Source organism: Muscardinus avellanarius (genome assembly GCF_963383645.1).
Source record: "Muscardinus avellanarius genome assembly, chromosome: 15".
NCBI classification, from domain to species: domain Eukaryota; kingdom Metazoa; phylum Chordata; class Mammalia; order Rodentia; family Gliridae; genus Muscardinus; species Muscardinus avellanarius.
Window position 1 is genome coordinate 90,357,275 of NC_137801.1, and position 24,599 is coordinate 90,381,873.

The following is a 24,599-nucleotide window of genomic DNA, read 5'->3' on the forward strand; positions in this document are numbered from 1 at the left end:
AAAATGGGACAGTATTTGCCAGATAATCTATGCACATCCTCCTAGTGGTTTAAAACATCTGTGGATTACATATACCACCTAATACGAGGTAAATGTGATGTAAAAACTTGTTATAACACATTGTCCAGAGACTATGAACAAGAAAAACAACGCACACCTTCAGGACAGAAGCAACTGTCTTTGGTCTTCCAAGGTAATATGAGAAGAACACGAGGTTAGTGAGAACACTTGAACACACAGTGCCAGAGAGCAGCTGGGGCTCTGTGGGGCGGTGGAGGCCCAGAAGGATGTGCCTACACGCCTCTCACGCACAAAGACTCGATGAAGTGCCTTGGCCCAGGGAAAATTCCACTTCTAAGCTTTGGAACTTTCTGGAAACTGTATTTCCTGAATATTTTTTATGGTGAGCGGTTGAAGGCACGGAGGCATAATGCACAGACGGCCTGGGGTGTAAGGATGTGGCCGGAGCCGGGTGGCCCGAGTCTAAGCCCCATCTTTTCCTTGCTGGGCAGGAACCTCTGCAGCTCAGTTTCCGCCTCAGTTAGGGTTAGGTAAGACATAACCAGCACCGCAGCTGCGAGCATGCATCAGGCTACACAAAGCTGCTGCCGTCTGGTGCATTCCTTTATGGACTTGCTCCAGTCCAAAGCCTGCGCCCCAAAGGGGAGGGAGGGTGCCAGGAGGTACTGATTTTACTGGCTCTTAGTGACCAGGTACTGATTGCACATGTCTTAGTGACCAGGATCGGGCACCCATTCTCGGAGGACCCGCGGATCTTCCCAGGGCTGCTCAGCCGCGGGGGCCGGCTGGGTGGAAGAGGAGCTCACGGACAGATGCTGAGGCCCACCAACGGTGACCTCACTCCCTGACCAAGTGTGCTGCTGGCCGCTCTTTCATCCCAGAACGTCCTCCGCACGCGCGTGGCTTTTGATGTGGTGCGCACTTTAGAAACACGTTACTGCATGCGGAGCCCACGGCCCCAGAGCCGACACTGTTCCCGCTTGGCTCACTCCTAACAAATGTCCCTTTGTGTTCCTCTGTGCTGAAGCGATTAATCATTTCTCTAGCCAGGGCTGCTGACAATCTTTCCAGATGACTCCAGCTACCAAGACCCCCACCCTCACCCCGGGTACCTATTCTGTTTTTAACACTTTAGGAACAGGCTCCAGGGTCGCTATCCATCGCACAGTGGGGTCTTCCTTTCACATAACGACAAAGGGACCTCTGTTTTTATTCCTTGCCTTTTTTCCAGAGTTCGGGGTTGGGGGCTTGCGTGAGGGGCAGTGAGGTCGGCAGTGGGCAAACGAGGAAAGTTAAAAAGTCAGAATGACAGTGCTTGCTTGGCCGGCGAGCTGGGATCTTTCTTTCTCTTTCTCGTTCCCTCTCGTTTCTGGTTTTCTGCCACAGAGTTTTCAAACACTCAGTCTTTGAACCAGGCTTTTAAACTGTGATCTGGTTTCCAGAGAGCCCTGGGTAGGTTTTGAGGTTGGAAGTGGTCATTTTAAAATATGGCATTACTAACATTTTTAGCTAACTTTAAAGGTCCTATTTAAAAAAATAAAAAACTATCCTTTCCCCCTCCCAGATACATGCTGTTGAACTGGATACAAGGCATACTAGGCAAAATGACCCAGAACACACGTTACTGCCGGAGAAGCGAAAGCTAGGACAATCTTGAGGAGTTCTATAGATACAAGTCTTCTGATAACGCTAGTTAGTATAGAACCCAAAGGTGGGTTTTCAAAACTATGTATTTTAGACGACTTCCGGGAAGATGGCGACGGAGAAAAGCGGGGCTTATGAGCCCCGCTAACAACCAATCTCTATTACTCCAAAACCAGCGCCTTTCATAATCAGAAAACACCATCAGCAGAGAAAAAAAATTGTAATTACAAGGGACAGAAAAAAAGAAGGCTGGAAAAACGAGACACAGAAAGAAACCAGATCGCAGTGCTGCAGCTGGAGCCATGGTGCGGAGCGACGGGTGCCATTTTCCCTTGCTGCACCAGACCCCAGAGAGGAGGGGAACTCAGAACGGAGCTCAGAGCCACAGAGGACATACGCCGGCGGCATGGCCGAGGATGTGGCAGCAGCGCCTTACAGCCAGCAGCAACGGTGAGCTCACCGGACAACACCAGCCCAATGCACTCAACAGCCCACCAGGCCCCAGAGAAGAGCGGCGGGCAGCAAGCCAAGGTGAGCTGCTGCGGTTCAGCCAGGAGGACTTCGGCAGATTTCTTGGCGCAGGGAGCATCTAAAGCTCCCAGTGGCTAGGCTCAGCACACCCTGCAGGGACTCAGAGCGGAGCGCAAAACCAGAGAAGAAATACGCCAGCCTCATGGCCGAGGGCGTGGCAGCGGCGCCATATTGCCACCGGCGGCAGCAGCAGCCAATTCACTGAGTCCACGACAGCTCCATTGGCACACTCAACAACAGTGAGTCAAATTGAAGCCCCTAGAGAAGAAATCCCAGTACAGCACCCTCAGGGACTTGACCCAGTTGGGAGTGGCAGTGGCAGAGATATCACACCATTGGAGAACGCCCAACCTGGCACACCCGCATGGTCTAAAGCAGCCTCTATTGACTCCCTGGGTCTGAGACTCTGCGATACAACCCAGTAAAGGAGTAGTGGGGTCTGAGATACCACAGACTCGAGATCCAGAGCACCTTAAGTGAAGTCGTAGTGACCCAAGGGAAGAACCCAGAGAAGGCACAAAATTCCGAAATCATGGGAAGGAGGAATAACAATGGAGCAATGAATGCCCACAACCCCACAACATCAGAACCTGATAAAACAGAAAATCAGAGATTTCTAGAAGATCAAATCAGGAAAATAACTACAGAAATAATAGAGATGTTTCGAAAAGAATTCAGAGAGAGCCAAAAAGAGATAAAGGATGCAATTAATGAAGTAAAGGCCTCAATTCAAAGTACAAACAACCGATTAGACCACATGGAGAATAGAATCTCACTCTTAGAAGATAAGCAATCGAAAAATGAATGCATAGTTTCTAATCTAGAAAAAAATATCCGACAGCAGGAATCTGACATTGAAGAAATATGGGCTCGTTTTAAGAGACCTAACCTAAGAATAATTGGAATAGAGGAGGGAAAAGAAGGTGAAAACAAAGGGATCAATAATCTCTTCAAGGAAGTAATAGCAGAAAATTTTCCAAACATAGAGCAAGAGGTTGATACACAGGTCCAGGAAACTTATAGAACCCCCTTTAGACAGGATCAGAGAAGAGGATCCCCACGCCACATAATTGTCAAAATGACCAATGTGGAAGCCAAGCAGAGAATCTTAAAGGCAACAACAAAAAAAAAAACAAAAAACAAAAAAAAAAACAAAAAAAAAAACCAAAGGGCCAAGTGACATTCAGAGGCAAACCAATTAGAATCACTCCAGACTTCCCAAACCAAGTCATGAGAGCCAGAAGGGCTTGGAGTAACATATTCCAAACTCTGAAAGAAAACAACTTCCAGCCAAAAATCTCCTACCCAGCAAAACTTTCTATCAAATTAGATGGAGAAATAAGAAGCTTCCATGACAAACAGAAACTGAAGGAATTTATGTCTTCAAAACCAGTGCTAGAGAAAATACTCAAAGAGATTAACTACAAAGAAGAAATAGGTAACACACACCAGAACCAGAGAAACAAGAGTTTCCATCCAACAGTCAACTAAGATTGGTTATCTGTGGAGATTCATTATTTATGTTAGTCTTTTACCTTTCTCTAAATTGAATTGTTTGCCTTTATTGTTGCTAATTCTTAGGATTTCTAGTTGGAATATTAATATACCTTCAGATATAGCATTTGGAAATATTTTATCCCATTCTATCAGTAACTTTTAATTCTGTTTACAATGTCTTTGGATATACAATATTTTTTTTATTTTTTAGGGAGTTTGTATACTCTTCTGTTGCCTGTGCCCTTGAAATCATATCCAAGAAATCACTGCCAATTTCAACGTTGTGAGGTTTAATGACCCAGATTTTCTTCTCAAAGTTTATAGTCTTAAGATTTATATTTAGGTCTTTTATCTATTTTGAGTTAATATTTGTATATGGGATTAGGTAAGGGTCCAATTTTATTCTTTTCCATGTAATTATTATTTTTCAACAATATTTAGTTAAAAGATTATTATTTCTACCACCAAATGTTCATGGAAACCTTGTCAAAAATAACTTGACAATATATGGAAGAATGTATCTCTAGGCTTTTATTTAACTCCAATGGTTTATATATCTGCCTTTATAACAGTACTACACTGTTTCAATTATTGTAGGTTTATATGGTTTGAAATCAGAAAATATACATCTTCTAGCTTTGTTCTTTTTCGAGATCATTTTGGGTATCTAGAGTCCATATTCCACATTAGGATAGATTTTTTCTGAAAAATAAATAAATGTATGATAGTTTCACCAAAAAATAAAAAAGAAAAAAAATATTCTCTGGTAAGAGAGAAAGCAAAAAGAAATATTAAAATGTTATCTTTAAGTTATCAAAAGCTTGGTATCAGACAAATGAAACTGTTCTGTGAGATTATCATTGTTAATTTTGGATAAATTGCTATAATACTAGATGTCAACCACTAAGCCAAGCATGGGAAGGAGGGATTGGGAGGGAACGGGGTGGGGATCGGGTAGAGGCTAATTGGGCGATGTGTACATGTATGTCTACAAAAAGTGTTTTTTTTTTATCCCATTATGATGTATGAATACAGTGCACCAATAAAAAAATACATTAAAAAAATTTAAAAAACTATGTATTTTATATGCATAAGTAAATCCATATTTGAGACTATTAAGGATGTCTTTACAAGTAGCCAAGGACCAGGTAGTAATAAACATGCTGCTCTTAATTGTTTGCTTCTGTCCTGCAGCCCTGGGGATATACAATTCAGGGCCTTGTACATGCTAGCCAAGCACTTTGCCACTGAGCTACCTCCCCAACCCCTGTTCTTAAGGTTTTTAATCACATCTCAGAAACCTAGTCAGTATTCACAGAAATTAGAATAGAAAACCCTTAATATTTTAATCCTGAATAACTGAAGACCTCTAATTGTTTCTAGAGTTGCAATAAACAATAATGCACGAAAATGGAAACCTCATAATGGAAAAGTTGTAATAATGAACACTAAACCGCCCATAGCCTACAACTTTATAACCTTCTAGGAAATCCAGTGGAGAGAAAATGCACATGTGCATAAACAGGTACCCCTTTTAGTGTGTGTGTGTGTGTGTGTGTGTGTGTGTGTGTGTGTGTGTGTTTAGGATAAATGGAATAAATAAGCTGGTGTCAGCCTACGCCCTGATTTAGGAAGTGGTCCAGCTATCCTGATGGAGTGTCACAAACTGAGCCACTTAAGAAAGTACTCCACTGGGGGATGCTCAAAGGAAATGCAGAAGCTGAGAAGAGCATCTTCTACAAGTCCTAGGGAGTGGACCAGTAGGCTAATGGAAGCATGACATTTGATGTTAAGCTTGTGAATTTGGGAGGTCAAGAATCCCAATACTTCTGGGTGTGGTAGCACATATCTGTAATTTCAGTACCTGGGAGGCTGAGTGAGGAGGATCACAGGTTCAAGGCCAGCCTCAGCAACTGAGGGAGACCCTGTGTCAAGAAAACAACAACAAGTTGGTCTGGGGGTGTAGCGCAGATAGAATGCTCCTGGGTTCAGTTCCCAGTACTACACACACACACGCACACACACGCACACACACACACACACACACACACACACACGCGCACACACCCCAACATTGGATTATCTATTTGGAAATTATGGGCTATGTGGACAGATTGAAAATCAGAACAAGATAACACTGAAGTAAAAGACGTATGACTACAATGCTCCAATAAAAATTAAAAAAAAATAGGGGGACATGTTCTAAAAGTTTTGGAAAATGTCTGAGTTCTAAATTCTACATTTTGTCAACACTTAACTTCCATTAAATCTAATGAGCATAAAAGCAAAATAAATTGCATAGCTATAAATAAAATTTATCAGAACTTACAAACCAACACGTAATTATAATGGCAAAAAATAAGTCTGTCTTTTGGGTTAAAATGAGTTAAATAATTATAAGATTATAAGAACCACAGATAATTATGTCTTATCTAAAATAGATGATTATCATCTAGATAGATACTCTCATTTTTCAAGGCTTCTATCTCTTCTACCCTCAAACTATCATTTTCAATCTTAGAAACTACTTTGCTGAGATCTGTGTGTACACAATAGTAATTTGCAGCAAATCAATGTAATTTCACAACCATCAATTTGAAAAATAACAGAGGACTCTGCGTGTGCTTTTCATAATAAATACAATTTTAAAATGTATGTCTTAGCCTTAGTGGCGGCATTCACCTGTAATCCCAATACTTGGGAGGCAGAGATAGGAGGTTGTAGGTTCGAGGACAGCTTCAGCAAGCTGCAAGACTTGGCAACTTAGCGAGACCTTGTTTCAAAATAAAAAAACCTTAATAAGGGCTGGGGTATAGCTCAAAGGCAGAATGCCCCTGGTTCAATCCCCAGTACTAAATAAATAAAATAAACAAATGAGATAGAATGTGTGTCGTGAGCTGATGGCGTTGGGTAGATGTGTTTTAATTGCTCCAAGAACTACTCTGAACACGTTCGCAGAAGAGGTGGCTTGGGTTCCAGGCTTTGCTTTACTAGCTGCCACACGGTAGTTACCGAATTATTCCTGTACACTTAGCATCTTGATTTCTTCAACTTGTGAAGCTCATTATCTCTCAAAACTAAAACTCAGTCTCATAAGAGATAAACGAGAGAGGACTTCTGGGAAGATGGCGACCGAGAAAAGCGGGGCTTAAGAGCCCCGCTAACAACCAGTCTCTAGCCGGGCGTGGTGGGCACGCTTGTAATCCCCGCGCTTGGGAGGCGGAGACAGGAGGATCGCGCAGGTTCGAAGCCAGCCGCGCTGGCGTAAGAGACCCTGTTTCAAAAATATAAAATAGGTCTGGTAGTGTAGCCCGGAGGTAGAAGGGCTTACAGGAACCCCAGTACCACAAAAAAAAAAAAAACAAAAAAAAAACCAGTCTCTATTACCACAAAATCAGCGCCTTTCATAGCCAGAAAACACCTTCACCAGAGAAACAAAGATATCACCAGCCCCAGAGAGGAGGGGGTCTCAGAACGGAGCTCAGAGCCACAGAGGAGACATGCCAGGCTCACGCCCGAGGACGCGGCAGCAGTGCCTTACTGCTGGCGGCAGTGGTGAGTTCACCAGATGGCACCAGACCAACACACTCAACAGCCCACCAGGCCCCAGAGAGGAGCGACGGACAGCGAGCCGAGGTGAGCGGCTGCGGATCAGCCGAGAGGAATTCGGCAGATTTCTCGGCGCAGGGAGCATCTAAAGCTCCCAGTGGCTGGGCTCAGCACACCCTGCAGGGACTCAGAGTGGAGTGCAAAACCAGAGAAGAAATACGCCAGCCTCATGGCCGAGGGCGTGGCAGCGGCGCCATATTGCCACCGGCGGCAGCAGCAGCCAATTCACTGAGTCCACGACAGCTCCATTGGCGTGGCGCCATATTGCCACCGGCGGCAGCAGCAGCCAATTCACTGAGTCCACGACAGCTCCATTGGCGCACTCATCAACAGTGAGTCAAATTGAAGCCCCTAGAGAAGAAATCCCAGTACAGCACCCTCAGGGACTTGACCCAGTGGGGAGTGGCGGTGGCAGAGATATCACACCATAGGAGAACGCCCAACCTGGCACACCCGCATGGTTTAAAGCAGCCTCTATTGACTCCCTGGGAAGGAGTAGTGGGGTCTGAGATACCACAGACTTGAGATCCAGAGCACCTTAAGTGAAGTCGTAGTGACCCAAGGGAAGAACCCAGAGAAGGCACAAACTTCTGAAATCATGGGAAGGAGGAATAACAATGGAGCAATGAATGCCCACAACCCCACAACATCAGAACACGATAAAACAGAAATTCAGAGATTTCTAGAAGATCAAATCAGGAAAATAACTACAGAAATAATAGAGGTGTTTCGAAAAGAATTCAGAGAGAGCCAAAAAGAGATAAAGGATGCAATTAATGAAGTAAAGGCCCCAATTCAAAGTACAAACAACCGATTAGACCACATGGAGAATAGAATCTCGCTCTTAGAAGATGAGCAATCAAAAAATGAACACATAGTTTCTAATCTAGAAAAAAATATCCGACAGCAGGAATCTGACATTGAAGAAATATGGGCTCGTTTTAAGAGACCTAACCTAAGAATAATTGGAATAGAGGAGGGAAAAGAAGGTGAAAACAAAGGGATCAACAATCTCTTCAAGGAAGTAATAGCAGAAAATTTCCCAAACATAGAGCAAGAGATCGATACACAGGTCCAGGAAACTTATAGAACCCCCTTTAGACAGGATCGGAGAAGAGGATCCCCACATCACATAATTGTCAAAATGACCAATGTGGAAGCCAAGCAGAGAATCTTAAAGGCAAAAAAAAACAAAGGGCCAAGTGACATTCAGAGGCAAACCAATTAGAATTACTCCAGACTTCCCCAACCAAGTCATGAGAGCCAGAAGGGCTTGGAGTAACATATTCAAAACTCTGAAAGAAAACAACTTCCAGCCAAAAATTTCCTACCTAGCAAAACTTTCTATCAAATTAGATGGAGAAATAAGAAGCTTCTATGACAAACAGAAACTGAAGGAATTTATGTCTTCAAAACCAGCGCTAGAGAAAATACTCAAAGAGATTAACTACAAAGAAGAAATAGGCAATACACACCAGAACCAGAGAAACAAGATTTTATATCCAACAGATAACTAAGATTGGCTATCTTTGGAGATTCATTATTTATATTAGTCTTATACCTATCTCTAAATTGTATTGTTTTCTTTTATTGTTGTTAATTTTTAGGATTTCTAGTTGGAATATTAATATACCTTCAGATATAGCATTTGGAAGTATTTTATCCCATTCTATCAGTAACTTTTAATTCTGTTTACATTGTCTTTGGATATACAATATTTTATTTTTTAGGGAGTTTGTATACTCTTCTGTTGCCTGTGCCCTTGAAATCATATCCAAGAAATCACTGCCAATTTCAACGTTGTGAGGTTTAATGACCCAGATTTTCTTCTCAAAGTTTATAGTCTTAAGATTTACATTTAGGTCTTTTATCTATTTTGAGTTAATATTTGTATATGGTATTAGGTAAGGGTCCAATTTTATTCTTTTTCATGTAATTATTATTTTTCAACAATATTTAGTTAAAAGATTATTATTTCTACCACCAAATGCTTGTGGAAACCTTGTCAAAAATAATTTGACAATATATGGAAGAATGTATCTCTAGGCTTTTATTTAACTCCAATGGTTTATATATCTGCCTTTATAACAGTACTACACTGTTTCAATTATTGTAGCTTTATATGGTCTGAAATCAGAAAATATACATCTTTTAGCTTTGTTCTTTTTTGAGATCGTTTTGGGTATCTAGAGTCCATATTCCACATTAGGATAGATTTTTTCTGAATAATAAATATATAAATATATGATAGTTTCATCTAAAAAAAAAGAAAAAAAATATTCTCTGGTAAGAAAGAAAGCAAAAAGAAATATTGAAATGTTATCTTTATGTTATCAAAAGCTTGGTATCAGACAAATGAAACTGTTCTGTGAGATTATCATTGTTAATTTTGGATAAATTGCTATAATACTAGATGTCAACCACTAAGCCAAGCATGGGAAGGAGGGATGGGGAGGGAATGGGGTGGGGATCGGGTGGGGGCTGACTAGGCGATGTGTGCATGTATGTCTACAAAAGTTTTTTTGTATCCCACTATGATGTATGAATACAGTGCACCAATAAAAAATTAAAAAAAGAGAGATAAATGAGATACGCGGTAGACGCACACGGTCCAGCGTCCCTGGCAGCCTCGCTACAGCAGCCGCTGGCTTCCTTCCAGCTCTGACCCCAGGGTTAGGTAAGGGTGGATTTCCGTCTCTCCCATTAGCACTCATTCACGGCCCGGCAGCCCTTCAGGGCAGCTTGCTTGTTTTGTTGCAGGACTCAGGACAACAGAGGAAAGAGTGAGGACAGACATGCACCCACGCTCAACGCCGCTGTCCCTATCATCTACTTGCTCAGCCTTTGAGCAGCTGCTATCTGATCACTGCCCGGCCCGGAGAGAGATGGGTCGGGGCGGTCAGGAAGGGCGCTGTGTGAGGAGGGACCACGGCTCTCCCTGGTCCTGGAGTGACCCAGGCCTGCACAGAAACAGGGCAGACCCAAGAGCAGGTGCAAGTCCAGCCAGCAGGGCCGCAGGCAGACAGCCTCACCAGGGGTCAGCCGTGCCGGGGGAACCAGGGAGTGATGGTCATGCGGGTGTCTGCGGCAAGGACTCGGGCCCTGTCTCAAGGACCAAACTGCTTGAAGGGATTTCCAGGTCGGCGTGAGAACTGAACTACATCAGAGAGAGGTGAAGCAGGTCACCCGGCCCTTCCTGCTGGGAATTTTCTGACAACGAAGTTTACACACACACACACACACACACACACACACACGCCTATTCCCCAAATACTTTTTCAAAGAAGCAGGCTTTTTCTTGGCTTTATATTTTAAGTGCTAGTATCACTTTAGCAGACATTTCAGTCTCTAGCTGTTTCCTAATGAGCGCTCTGGACATCCTTTTACATGCCTTAAACTTTAATAACTCCATAAATAATGTTCAGTTCTGATCTCTGGAAAGTTTTTCAAAGTCTGATGACTGTGGTCATACTGAATATAGAGAGAGGAATGAGAAAATGAAATCGCACTGGTTCTCTGGAATCAAGTCAGCCGAGGACACTGGGCAGGTTGGCTGGCCGGTGCTGTTAGCTGGAAGAACCCTAAGAGTGAAGCGGGCAAGATTACGTTCTGAGGGCGGGGTGTGGCCGGGGTGGAGCTCACCTTGACAAGCCCCAGGCCCTGGCTCAAGGCCCAGCAACCCCCCCCCCCCAGCTATGTGTATGTTTTGTATCAAATCAGGGCAGGTTATGTCTATCTTTTTTTTGGTGGCCAATACATTCAAGTCCTTTTTTCTTTTTTGTGGTACTGGGGATTGAATCCAGGGACATTCTACCTCTGAGATACACCTCCACAGCCCCACTCTATTTTTTATTTTGAAACAGAGTCTCCCTAGTAGCTGGGGCTGGCCTTAAACCTGTAATCCCTTGTCTCAGCCTCCCAAGGACTGGAATTATAGGCATGTGCTATCATGCCTGGCTTCAAATTCTTTTTTGTTTATAACTTTAAAAAATGTATATATGTTATCGTCTATAGTCAACCTATTGTGCAACAGAATCCCATAACTTAGTTGCCCGTAAACATGTAAAATTTCTGTGTGTCAATTTTTTTTGAGGTACTGGGGATGGAACCCAGGGCATTCTACCTCTAAACTATACCCCCAGCCCTTTTTTTATTCTTTATTTTGAAACAGGGTCTCACTGAGTTGCAAAGGGCCTCACTAAGTAGTTGAGGCTGGCCTCGAACCCAGATCCTCCTGTCTCAGCCTCCCAAATGCTGGTATTACAAGTGTGTGCCACCATGCCCGGCTTTCGTGTGTCACTTCTTTTTTTCATGGTACTGGGGATGGAACCCAGGGGCATTCTACCTCCCCGTGTTGCCCCTAGCCCTAATTTTTTGTTTTATTCTTTTTTTTTTTTTTTGGTGGTACTGGGGTTCCTGGAAGCCCTTCTACCTCCGGGCTACACTCCCAGACCTATTTTTACATTTTTATTTGGAAACAGGGTCTCTTAAGTCAGTGAGGCTGGCTTAGAACCTGGTCGATCCTCCTGTCTCCGCCTCCCAAGGGCGGGGATCACAAGTGTGCCCCACCATGCCCGGCTCCACCTTCTGTTTGGTGTTGCTGGGAGGGACTCTGCAAGAAGACTGTGCCCAAGGCCGGTGGGTCCTGCTTGCGCAGGGCTTTGCTCCAGCTTGCCTCGCTCCCCCACTTGCTGAGCCCCCTCCCACTTGGCGGTGGCATTCAGGGCAAGGACATTTGCTTTGGAGATACTTTCTGCCTCTTGTGTCTTGGTTCTGTCGGTATACCTTGAAGACCAGGACAGCAGAAAGCATTAAAAATGAAGAACTTGTCATACCCTGGCCCTTTACGCGGTGCCAAGGCCTCCATGTACCTCACAAGAACATGAGGCTTTCGCGGTAAAATGGTGAACACCCAGAGAAAGGTCCCACTGGGGCAGAGTCTGCCCGACTGACAGCCATGAGGGCAGGGCCCGTGACCCACGGACTTCTCCGCACCGGCCTCCTGCTGTCCCCCAGTCCCTCCATCCGCGTGTTCTGCAAACGCCTGCGTGGTCTCCACGGGGTGTGTCAGAGTAAGACAGGGAAATACCAAAGACACGGCTTTTCCTTCCTGACAGGAGCTCCTGGATCTCTCGGGTCCTTCAGACCCTCAGCCCAAAGCCTCTGGCTCAGGGCACATTCTGATTAGAGCGGGGCGCTGCCCCGCTGCTAGGATTCGTCTAGGGTCACTGAAGAGTCCGTAGCGTGAGGCCCGTGGGCCTGCAGCCGGGAGCGGGCTGTGGACACCCTGGCAGGTGCATCTGGTTCCACCCAAGGGACTAATATAAGAGCTTCTATGAAGAATGTATCTATGGGTGCAAAATACCATGTAAAATACACTCTTGTGTCTCTTACCATTCACACGGCCAAATGCAAAGAGATCGATCTTGGGTGAGACTGCCTGCTGGCTTTCCGTGGTGTACTTCTTTACACCGGCATCTGGTTTCTTTGGCTTTAACTTTATTTTGCTATAACAAGTAATGAGATCTATTGGGGCCCCTCTGCAGTTATACCTGGATTGATTTTGCATTGGTGGGCTTTGTTCCATCGCCAATGAAATCCTTATTGTTGGGAACAAATGAGTAATTTATAAAGGAAACAGTAGGAGCTGGAGCAAAGCCTTCGTTCTGCAGCAGAGGAGGCGTGACCTCGGCTGGCTCTGCCAAGGACCCACAGGGGGCGCGGAAAACAAGTCGGCCCTTGTTCTGCATGTTCCGGCAGGCCGGCCGGCTGACATATCCTCATCTGGGTGAAGGAGACGTAGTCATTGGAGCACAAGGCCTCTCTTGTCCCACCTCTCAGAGCCTAAACATGTGACGGCCACGACAATGTCCATTAACAATGTGAGCACCATCGTGTGGTGCTCATAACTCGCACACCTCCCAAAGCCACGGCGGAAGCCTCGGGCAGGAGGCCCCGGGGTTTCTGGAGAACCCGGAGAAACTGTAGTCTGTTCGGTATACCATGGGAAAGGGGTCTCAGCATGTGACCGAGCACACGTGTTCCCTGCTGAAACAGAAACACGGCTCTGTGTAAATATCCACTGCGAACATTTCACAGCATGGTGCAATTAAATTAGTGACTAAGGATGAGAGCCGAGAAGGTAATCTGTGAGCCGTCACACTGGAACTGTCTCTGTATTTGCTCCTGAATCTCCACCGCCATGGCCAGGCTCCTCACCGTCGTGAAGAGCGCCCTGCTCGGCACGTTCCCGGGAGTTGCCTTGCCGACTGACCCAGCCGCTCCCCGACAGGCTATGAACGGGATTTCACTGTCTGCTCAAACACAATGGGTACAAGTATGGGTACAAGTACAAGGAATGGGTCAACATTCCTGGTGACCTTGACCATGTTGGGCTCCCCTGAGCTAGTCGACAGGAAAGAGAAACTGACAAGAAAAGCTGGGCCCCAAACACACAAAAAAGCTGGCCCCAAACACACATGGACACCTGGCACAGGAAGGCCAGCGCACCCCCTCCTCGATTCACAGAGAACAGTCTGCCTGCGAGCTGTCTCCACCACACGGGCCGTTTTCCTTGAGGCGACTCACTAATTCATCCACTCAACAAAACTGTGAAGTCTGAATTCCAGGCACCGGTGCGAAGTCTGGGAGGAAAGGTGGGACGCGAGAGGCCCACAGGAGCCGGAGAGGCTGTAACTGAGAAGGGGCCTGACCTTGGGCTGGGTGTTCTTGGGGAGGGGCATGAGAGATGCAGGGGGCGACCAGGGCCAGCCTCCTAGTGCTGCTCCAAGACCAGCTACTACGACATCCTCAGCGGGCAGGCAGGGAGCGCAAGGGCCCAGCCGGGCTGCGGGCATAACCATCGTGGTCAGGGCCCTGCACCCAGCCTGGACCCCTGCTGGAGCCCGCTGAGCCAGGCCGCTCGCGGCCTTTTGCGGCAGCCTACCTCCAGTGGCCCTGTGTGCACCATCGTCAATCTCACACGTGGACACAAGCCCATTACCTGAGGCCCGCAGGCCTGAGCGTAGGGCTGTGCAGGGAGCAGCCATGGGAGGTGTCAGGAGTCAGTGCCCTAGGAAGGTAGGGCGGGGCGGCGACGCTCTCCCTCTCTTCAGGAAAATATAATAAAGCATTAAACTCTTGACTGTAGCAATCTTACTTTGACTGCATTTTACTTTACCTAAACTATTATCTCTTTAGTGTGCATCTGTCTTTATTCAAACTTCAGGACCTGCTTAGAAGACAGAATAGAAAACCCAATTGACAGCTTTCTCCCATATCCCCAGAAAGGCCCAGAGATGATAAGAGAGGTCTCTAATTAGGGAAACCAGAAAGGGACCGGCATGCCTTGGGATTCTCATCTGGCGGATGTAAACACCATGACCAGTCAAAGGAAGATGCCTTAAAGATGGCATGCCAGAACTCCAAGCAGGAAGCGTGTAAAAGAGAGGAACGAGAGAGAGAGAGAGAGAGAGAGAGAGAGAGAGAGAGAGAGAGAGAGAAATGAGAGAGAGGAAGAGAGAGAGAGAGCGAGAGAGAGAGAGAGAGAGAGAGAGAGAGAGAGAGAGAGAGAGAAAGAAACGAGAGAGAGGAACAGAGAGCGAGCGCGCGCGCTGGTGCCCGCAGGGCGGAAATAAAGTAGGACAGAGAGATGTCACTCAGCATCTACTTACATGCCAGAAGTGATGCTGCCTGTCCTACAGATCTTGATATCTAATGGGGATCCCCCAACAAACAAACAAACAAACAAACAAACAAACAAACAAACAAAAACATAAGTAGAGAGGGAGAAAGACAGGAGGAAAGAGAGAAAGAAAAAAAGGAAGGAAGGAAAGAAGCAAGTGGGCCAGGCATGGTGGTGCACACCTGTAATCCCAGAACTTGGGAATCTGAGATAAAAGGATCACACGTTTGAGGCCAGAACGTGGTAATTTAGAAAGACCCTGTTTCAAAATAAAAAATAAAAGAGGTCTGGGGTGTAGTTCACAGGTACAATGCCCCTGGGTTCAGTCCCCAACACCACACAAAAAGAAAATAAAAACAACAAAGAAAGAAATCATTTTGAGTTGAATGAGCCAAATCTTAATTAGTTATTTGGGCCAGGATAATAAGTTAAAAGATTTATTCATGAAACAATCCTTTCCAGAAAGAAAAGTATCCTACTTTTGAAAAATTTGTAGGCATAAAATTTTAAGTCAAGTAATTATGCTTTACTACTGGAATGCACTAACAATTAAAGAAAAAGAATGTAGGTTATCCAAAAATTAGGAACATATTACAATACAATTGTTGGTGTGTTTCTTTTTTTTCCTTTACAGGGCATGACCACACCATGTGGTCTAATTTGTCTTGGTGTTTTGCCCAATATAATAGCAGTTTCCTGAGAACTGTGAATTATTTAGGTGACTCTCTTGATTTTAAGGCAATGAAGACAATCTGGGCTGATGGGGACTTTCTGGTTATACGCTGGAATGTTCTGGAACACTGATACTGCACAAGAGGCTGACCTGTCAACACACGTGAAGCCAGCTCTCGGGGTATCGCGCACCAGAGTCGGCGACGGGAAAGGAAGAAGCGGGGTGGGGGAGCAGGAAGGGTAACACCCGCCCAGCAGCGCAGAGGTGAGGCCAGACCTGAGTATCACCTCTCTGCTTCTGACTCTAATTCAGCAGACAAGAAAAGTAACAGGGCTCTTGCCCAACCCCAGCAGTGCTGATGGTGGAGGACACTTTAGGATAGCTGGGGACACACGGGCGTGCAAGCGGGAGCCTCGCCACCCTTCCTCTGAGGCCTGTCTTCTGCGTTGCCCCGATGGCACCGGCATGGGGGACACTCAGGTTTCTGAAAGTTACCTCATTGTCAAGTGGCGTTTAGACAATGTGTGTGACTGCCTGCAAAAGGCAAGCATCAACCACACACACACACCCCGTGGGCTTCCTCCAATGAGTAGCACCTGCTGCCTTTCTGTTGAGAGTCTATATGCCCAATACCTTGATAAGGCTGGTAGAGAAGATCCTTACCCGAATTATTTCTTCCACACAGCTGTTGCTTTCTGCAGCTCTGCTCTCCTGAAATCAAAAGGGGAAAAAATTAAGCCCAATGAAATAGACTTACAGTCACAAAGAGAAGATAGTACACAAACACCCGCATTAGTGGGGAAATATTTAGTTGCGTTTTGGACCAAGGGAACACGTCACCTGGACTTACGCCCCTCCCATCATGGCCAGGCGGTTCCCCTTCCCTGGCCTGGGGTACCCACATGCCTGCCGCAGATGCCTACACCCTCCAACTTCATGGACTCCACGGCAGGTTTCTAAGGTACAGAACACAACCCTCAGGTCTGAGGTCTGCACACCTGGGGCTCCATCAGAGTACAGAGACCATAGCTGTTGCTTCAAAAGAGCCTCCAGTTTACCCACCCGATGTGCGCCACGGGCTGGAGAGGGACAGCGGCCGCTGCTGCTTAAATAAAAGTTGGGCAGTTCCACAGCCCTCAAACCTGGATGCCCTGGCTCGACGGGCCCCAACGTGAGAGACCACAGAGGCGACTTCCTCTGGCCCCCGGGGCCACGCTGGCTCAACCCCAGGGCCGCCAGCGCAGGGCGACGGCGGAGGCCCCGCTGGTGCTGGGGAGCACTTTCGAGCGCAGAGACTATTGGTCACTGCGGCCACGCGGTCCTGAGCGCGAGCCGTGCTGTGGCAAAAGCAAGCGTGAGCCACTGCTGCTGCTCAAAGTGCCCAGCGGGGTCTCGGGAGCTCAGCTCATCCTGTCCCACAGCCCTCCCCACGCCTGCAGCCCAAGGACAGCCTCCCAGCCCTCTCCCCTCCTTCAGAACACCCTCCACAAACACGGGGTCCCGCCAGGCTCCACACTGTGCTTTGAACACATGGGGTGTGTGCACTGAATATGTGTTGGCAGACGGCGGATGAAGAAAGGGATGATTTGCTTTCTGTGTTCCTTTCGTGGTCGGCTCTAAGAGTCTCAAAGATGGCAGAACACCCTTAGCCTCCTCATGGCCCTGCGCCTGCTGCCCACTGTCTTTTCCTGGGGAAAGAGCATTCCATCTGAAGTAGCTACCCTTCACACTGGGCAAGGATCAGGATAAAGAGAGGCGAGTGGGGCTTGCACAGGTCCACACAGGGCCGGGCTCCTCCTCCCAGCAGCAGTCTCGTCCAAGTCTCCGACGGAGGCCCAGGGCACCTGCGCCACATGGCCTCAGCAGCGCCTGGGCAGGACACGGGTCTGGACCCGGCCGCACCCATAGTCACGCGCATTCTCCCTTCCGGAAGCAATCCCAAAGGCCGGGCTTGAGACATATCTCACTTGGCATAATGTTCTCTGTTCATCCATTCTCCTACAAATGACATAATTTTGTTCTTTAAGGCTGAGCAAAATTCTGTTGTGCTTAAATAACACACAATTTTATGCCAAGTGAGATTAGTGATTAGCCAGTCTCAGCAAGTGAAGGGTCATATTTTTTTTCTCCTATGTGGAAGCTAGAGAAACTGGAGACAGAAGGGACGAGATAAAAACGAGGAGAGACCAGGAGGAGAGTGCAGGGGCCTTGGGAAGGGAGGAGACATCACACGATGCTGTGTCCACATGGGAAGGTACTCATACCCTCTCAAGCGTCTGTCCAGGGAGGGGGAGAGGGGTGGGCAAACGCACCAAACCCTGCGTGCGTGCCCCTATCACCATGACGCTACCTGTGGTGTGCATCACCATGCACTATAAAAGTATACTGAAGACAGGAATACACCTCCTCTCCCTTAGAGAGGCCCAGCTTGCTTGTTTGTCAAAGAGAAGCCCAAGATGAAGGCTACCGGGGGGCTCGATGTCCCTCGCACCAACCTATTCTGGTATTCGGTGGCAGGATGAGTGCTCTGGATTGGAAAACCTAACTTCAAACCCGCAACCATTCTTCTCACTCTCCCCCAAGTCCTGGCCCTCCCTGTGCTAACCTGCTGGCAGAGGAAACACTAGGTCCTCCACATACTCGCTATTTTCTACCTTAGAACAATTAGAGGCGAACTTGATCCGACATTCTCCCTGTGAAACTACACAGAAACCACACGCTCAGAAGGCTCTTCACCTGAACGTTGGGTTCGACTCCTTAAGCCAACCTTCCCCTGAATTCACACTTCAGTTGCATTTGACGTGGTTTATATAAACGACGGGGTTATCTTGCGAAGATCTCACCCTAGCCGTCCTTCAAGAAGTCCACAACCCTTTACTGAGGGGGAACACACAGGGATCAGCGTGGGACAGATGTACCGTCACCAACACTCTCCTTGCCACTGGTGACATCTACTGCGGTGGCCCTGGGCCTTCTCTGCGACGGCTCCGGCCTGAGCCCGGGGAATGGGTGGACACACAGCAGGCGGTTCCCTTCCCTATAGGCAGGCTTGCAAAGCCGAGGATGCGCCAAGGAGCTCATCTATGGCCACCCCAGTGACTTTAACAGAAGGAGACTGGCCCAGAAGAGGGCTTTGTCCAAAGCCATCCAGGGAGCAAGGGACAGTCGAGGCAGGATCTGCAGGCTTTTTTTTTTTTTTTGGGTGGTACTGGGGTTTCTGGAAACCCATCTACCTCTGGGCTATACTCCCAGTCCTATTTTTATACTTTTTAATTTGGAAACAGGGTCTCTTGAGTCAACGTGGCTGGCTTTGAACCTGCGCCATCCTCCTGCCTCCGCCTCCCAAGTGCGGGGATTACAAGTGTGCGCCACCACACCCGGCTGCAGGTGTTTTTAAAGTGCCCTTTCAGTGAATTTTCAGCTACCTTCTGCTGTCTCCTGAATCTCCATCCTTAGGATTGGATCATGTTGGGGGTAGTTTTCATGTAAATGGGGAAATAATAAAACCATAGTATTTGGGTAAGTTTCTCCCTCCTTCCCTTGCTGCAAATTATCTAATACCTCGTCACTGCCTCTCGCCCACAGAGCTCAGCCTCACGTGGGTAGACCACAGGGAACGGAAACCGGAGAGGATGCTGAGAGAACGGGTCCAAAGTGCTGGCCCTTGGCGACATCAGAAGCCTCAGGCAAGAGCTGGAGTCCTCAGGAACTGGAGGGTGGGATCCCGCCACGACTTTTCCAAGTGTGCAGAAGGGGCAGCGGGCGGGCGTGGGGTCTGGGGCACTGGAGGGCCGTCTGCCTTCCCGAGAGCGTCCTCAAGTCTGGTTTAAGCCGAGGCTGTACGGTTGGATGATGTTTACCTTTTGAACACTTCCACGTTTATGAACAAGATTAAAACATGCATGTAACTTACATCTCCAAAGTTGAGTTTCCATCTTTTCACAATGGAACAACTGCTCCCCTGGGAAGGCACCCACTGAGAGGGAGGGCTCCTAGGTGGCTTCACACTGCGCTGCTGAGCTGCTGCTGGGTACTGACTCCTGCTGAGGAACCCACCGCATTTCCTATCATTACGTCGTGAAGTCTGTCATAACGTCTCACCTCACTGAACCTCCAGCTACACTTCACTTAAAGCTCGCATCTCTGGCAGAGCCCGCTTTTCTGCGGCTTCGCCTAGCGCGTGCTCTCCCCAAATCCGACCACTCAAGTGTGCACAGCACACACTCTGCCAGGGAATAGAGCTGAGCTCGGCAAAGTCGCTCGGGAGACCCCAGGAGCGCCCTGGCTCTCCGTCCCGTCCTTGGCAGCAGAGGGCCTGGGGACTGTGCCCAGCCAGGGCCGGGCTTCCTCCAGGCCGAAGCGGAAGCCGCAGCAAGTCCTGAGGAATGGCGCTTCACGGCAGAGGAGAGGGATGCTCGCATTCTAGGTTGAAAACACTTTAGCTCTTCAGCAGACACATTTTAGGCAGAATTTCATTCTAAAATAACACATTTAATAAGTTAAATGACTAGAATAGCTTTAAAGTCTTGGGGCCTGCCTCCCTTTATCTGTCTGCGAGCACTCAGAAGACCCCCCACCCCCAGCATTTGGACACTGCTTTATCCCATACACACATGCATACAGGGCTGGCTTTTTCATTGGTGCGTTATAGTCATACGTCCTAACGAGGTACAAGATGGTAGAGGCATACATGCACACATCCCACATTTAGCCCTTCCCCAGTCCTGTATTCCGTCCCCCCCCTCCCTATCATGGTTGGCTTAGTGACTGACTTTAATGTTTGTGAATGTCCGTCATGTATGTTGAAAATCTCCCTCGTCCCCCTCCCGTCCCCTCAGTTGGGTCGCCTTATTTGCTCATCTATGGTTTCTTTTTCTTAGTCTAGAGTTCCTCCTAAGACCCATTTTCTTCCTAGCTTTCGAATATTAGGGAGAGTATCCAATTTTTTTACTTTTTGTGACTAATCTCACTTAGCGTAATGTTCTCCAGTTCCAGCCATTTCCTTGCAAATGACATAAATTTGTTCTTTATGGCTGAGTAAGATTCCATTATTGTATACATATCCCATAGTTTTGTAATCCATTCATCTGTTAATGGACATCTTGGCTGGCTCGATAGTCTGACAATGGTGAATTGTGCAGCTATGAACATAGATACGCATGCATTAGTTTGGTAGTTTGGTTTCCATTCTTTTGGGTAGAGACCCAGGAGTGGCATTGCTGGATCATGTGATAGGTTTTTTCCCGTTCTTCCGCGGAGCCTCCATACTGTTTAGGGCTAGCTGTAAAGATTCCAGTGTTCTTTATTAACAGAAAACCTGCCGTAGGAGCTCTAGGTACGCCATCAACACCACGGGAGCAGGGCACGGGGACGTGTTATTTTTTCCCCAAGAAAATTAATGGGTAAGCACTGAATTAAAATTTTAAAGTCAAGAGAAATGCAATAGAAGGCAAAAAGATGAAAATTTTAAAATTAGGAAAATATAGGTGAAATATTTATAGGTTAATAAAGTGGTGGACGTAAGTAAAGCTTAAAAGCTCTTCTGTGTAAGTGTAATGAACATTTAAAAAATATTCTTTAGCTGGGCGTGGTGGCGCACGCTTGTAATCCGCGCGCTTGGGAGGCAGAGACAGGAGGATCACGCAGGTTCGAAGCCAGCCGCGCGCGCTGGCTTAGGAGACCCTGTTTCCAAATAAAAAATATAAAATAAAATAGGTCTGGGAGTGTAGCCCGGAGGTAGAAGGGCTTCCAGGAACCCCAGTACCACCAAAAAAAAAAAAAAAAAATATATATATATATATATATATATATATATATATATATATTCTTTAAAAGCTGGGCGTAGTGGCACACGCTTGTAATCCCAGCATTCGGGAGGCTGAGACAGGAGGATCGTGGTTTGTGGACAGCCTCCGCTACTTAGTGAGGCTCTTGGCAACTCAGTGAGACCCTGTTTCAAAAATAAAGAATAAAAAATGGGGCTGGGGGTATTGCTAGAGGTAGAATGCCCCTGGGTTCCATCCCCAGTAGCACAAAAAAATTCTTTAAAATTTCATGCATGACATCAAGAAAAATAAAGAAGAATCTTAAGAAATCTTAGAGCTGTACTATATATGTCCCAAGACATAAGAATTTGGGGTATATATATATATATATATATATATATATATATATATATATATATATACACCCCAAGACATAAGAATCCCACTGAAAGATAAAAAAACGAGCAAAACAAACACCTGAAGGAGATGGGCTAGACTTCCACCGCGAACGTGGAGTAGAAAGCCAAATAATGAAGAAGAAAAGACCACAGGACAGCAGCTTTGGGAAACGCTAACAACTCTGTGGCATCAAATCGTCTCTGCCTAGTTCTGAAACACTCCCAGCATTCCAAAGCCAACCTGATATCCATTACGAAATCTCTGCCCATTCTCCTGCCTCCGAAACGTTAACTCTAGGAGTTAAATGATTTTACTGGGCTATCAAAGGTAGGTTAGACATTCCTACTCCAGTTGTCTGAAGATATTTAACTACTGCAAAGAATTACCTTCAGGCCACGTGTATCACATGTATAGGACACAAATGAATTCCATGTTCAGACGTGGGTCGTGCCCCCACCACATCTCATTTTGTATAGGTAAACATTTCAAAATCTGAGGAAAGAAAAATCCAAATTCTGAAACACTTCCAGCCCCAGCCGGTGTGGACAGAGAGACCCGACCTGCAATGGCAGGCTTTTATCGGATTCGTGGCCGTTGGACAAGGTCTTCCAGGGATGTGGCATTACTTTTGTAATAAGCATTACTGATCTCAGTCAGAGCTTGTACTTAAAGTTGAGTGGTCTGTCGGCGCGCTGACCTCGTCACAAAGCCACTGGCAGCACAAGGAGGCCAGGATCAGACAGTGACTCTGCGCTGCGATCTCAGCCGGGATCAAGTGCTCTTCCATGGGGCCACATCTCAGTGCTGTGTCCTGGGGGACGACTCCACCGCCCTGGCAACGCGAGTTCAAGGACGGTGCCTCCCACTGCAATTGACGTGGACACCAACACTGTCCCCTTCACCTCCAGGCCTGACCTCCGGCGAGAGGAGAGGCCCAGCAGGCTCACAGGGAGCCATGGAGTGACCCTTCCAGCAAGACTTCTGGAAGGTGCCATTTCCTGAATCTCTCCCTGTCCCATAAGCAGAATAACAAATAACACACAGGATGTTGTTAGTGAGTCGGAGGCTCCCTAACGGGGTCTCCATAGAGCACACTCGCTCTTTCTTTAAAGGACAGAGAGTAATGATCAGGAAAAGCATACGCGATTATCATGTACGGTCAGGAGCATGCTTTTCTTCTCTAATCATGAAATTCTGAACCACGGCTGGTGTGATGGAGAAAGCAACACAGTGTAGCTGAAGGAGCCAACCAACTGAAGTTACTTAGGCTTGCTCTCTGTGTGTCCCCAGCCAGACAGACCGGCACCTCTCCTTTAGACGGGAACGGCAGCGGCAATGCAGCCTGAGCACTTACTCCGCGTGAGGGCTGACCAGGGCCCTGTGCACAGGCGGGGAGCAGCTGCCTGCCGCATGGCCGTCCATCAGCAAACAGGAACAGTCACCGTTTCAGAACAAAGAGAGTGTCTTGGTATTTAGGTGAGAAAGCGATGATTTCTAGGAGGTAAATAATGTCACAAAGACCAAATGACATCTTCACCACTGTCCTCTGTGTCCAGATTTCTGTAAGGCATCTGACAACATCTTAGAGATGTCCCAGAGTACAGACAGAAATGTGTGAATTAGGGGCATATTAGCTAGGTGGACTAACTGAATGACCATGCCCAAGGAGAACTGTTCAACAAGTATTTACTGTGGTTTTAGTATCTATCTGACATGTTCTAGACACCAGAGATTATTTTTTTTTCAGCAGTACTAAAGATTGAACCCAGGAGCATTCTACCTCTGAGCTATACCCCCAGCCCTATTTTTCTTCTTCTTCTTTTTTTTTTAAACAGGGTCTCACTGAGTTGCAGAGGACCTCATTAAGTAGCTGAGGCTGGCTGCGGACCTGAGATCTCCTGTTCTGGGATGACAAGCATGTGCTACCACGCCCAGCTGCTAGAGATTCTTAAGTGAACCAAACAGACAAAAATTCCTGCCCTCATGGGAGTTTAGATTTTACTAAGAAGAGACAGGAAAATAATAGGTAAGTTATGCGATACGGTGGGTGAGAAGCGTTCTGGGAGGCCCTGACAGGACAGAGCGTGGACGGGCCCTGCGCTGTAACCTGTAGCTCGGGAGGCAGCCTCCTCCCCAGCGCGTGTCCTGCTGCACCCCAGCACTTCTCCCGCCTTGTTCTGAGTAAGCCCTGTGCATTTCGTGTCTACCACGCTGCTGCGCAGAAAGCCCCAGGCTCCGGGAAGCCAGCCAAGGTTTCCGAAGGCCAGAGTGCACGGAAGAGGCGGCGCTGTGCCAGAGCGGACATGCTGGACGAGCCACTTAGCGCAGGCCTGTCTCACAGGATTGAAGGACATTTCATGGACCAGAGCTCAAAATGATCTGGGGTCACCCAGACACGAGAGTCTGCACAAATGGGGGAAGAGCATGGGTCACTTTAGCTTCCGGAAAGTTCTTTTACACAATTAAAAGCACCCAGATAAAGAATGGGTCTGACTGGCTATGGGTTTGGTCAGAAGTTGGATGAGAAGGAGCCAGTTTTGTTTGGGTTCATTCCAGCTTTATGAATATGATTCCAGGCATTTTCTATAATTTTCGATTAATAAGATGCTCAAAGGCAAGTTTCTGTCTTGAGAATCGGTATGATCCTGTTAAATCTGTAGTAAATTACTTGTAAAGGAAACACCGGTGGCAACCTGAGACCACGGAATGGGATTCATGACAGTACCTAGTACATTCCAGGGCTCAACTGGGTAGAGCTCTGAGAGACCATGACCAA

General features: G+C 47.0%; 1 protein-coding gene across 1 annotated transcript in view; it reads right to left on the bottom strand.

Annotated features, from left to right (window-relative positions):
• Window positions 1–24,599, bottom strand: part of AFF3 (ALF transcription elongation factor 3) — a gene marked incomplete at both ends in the record, with an annotated part of 411,313 nt that overhangs the window by 165,941 nt on the left and 220,773 nt on the right. The window contains one exon of the mRNA XM_080711464.1: window positions 16,323–16,370. Within this exon, the coding sequence (XP_080567590.1) occupies window positions 16,323–16,370 (48 nt within the window). The remainder of the gene's footprint in view (window positions 1–16,322; window positions 16,371–24,599) is intronic.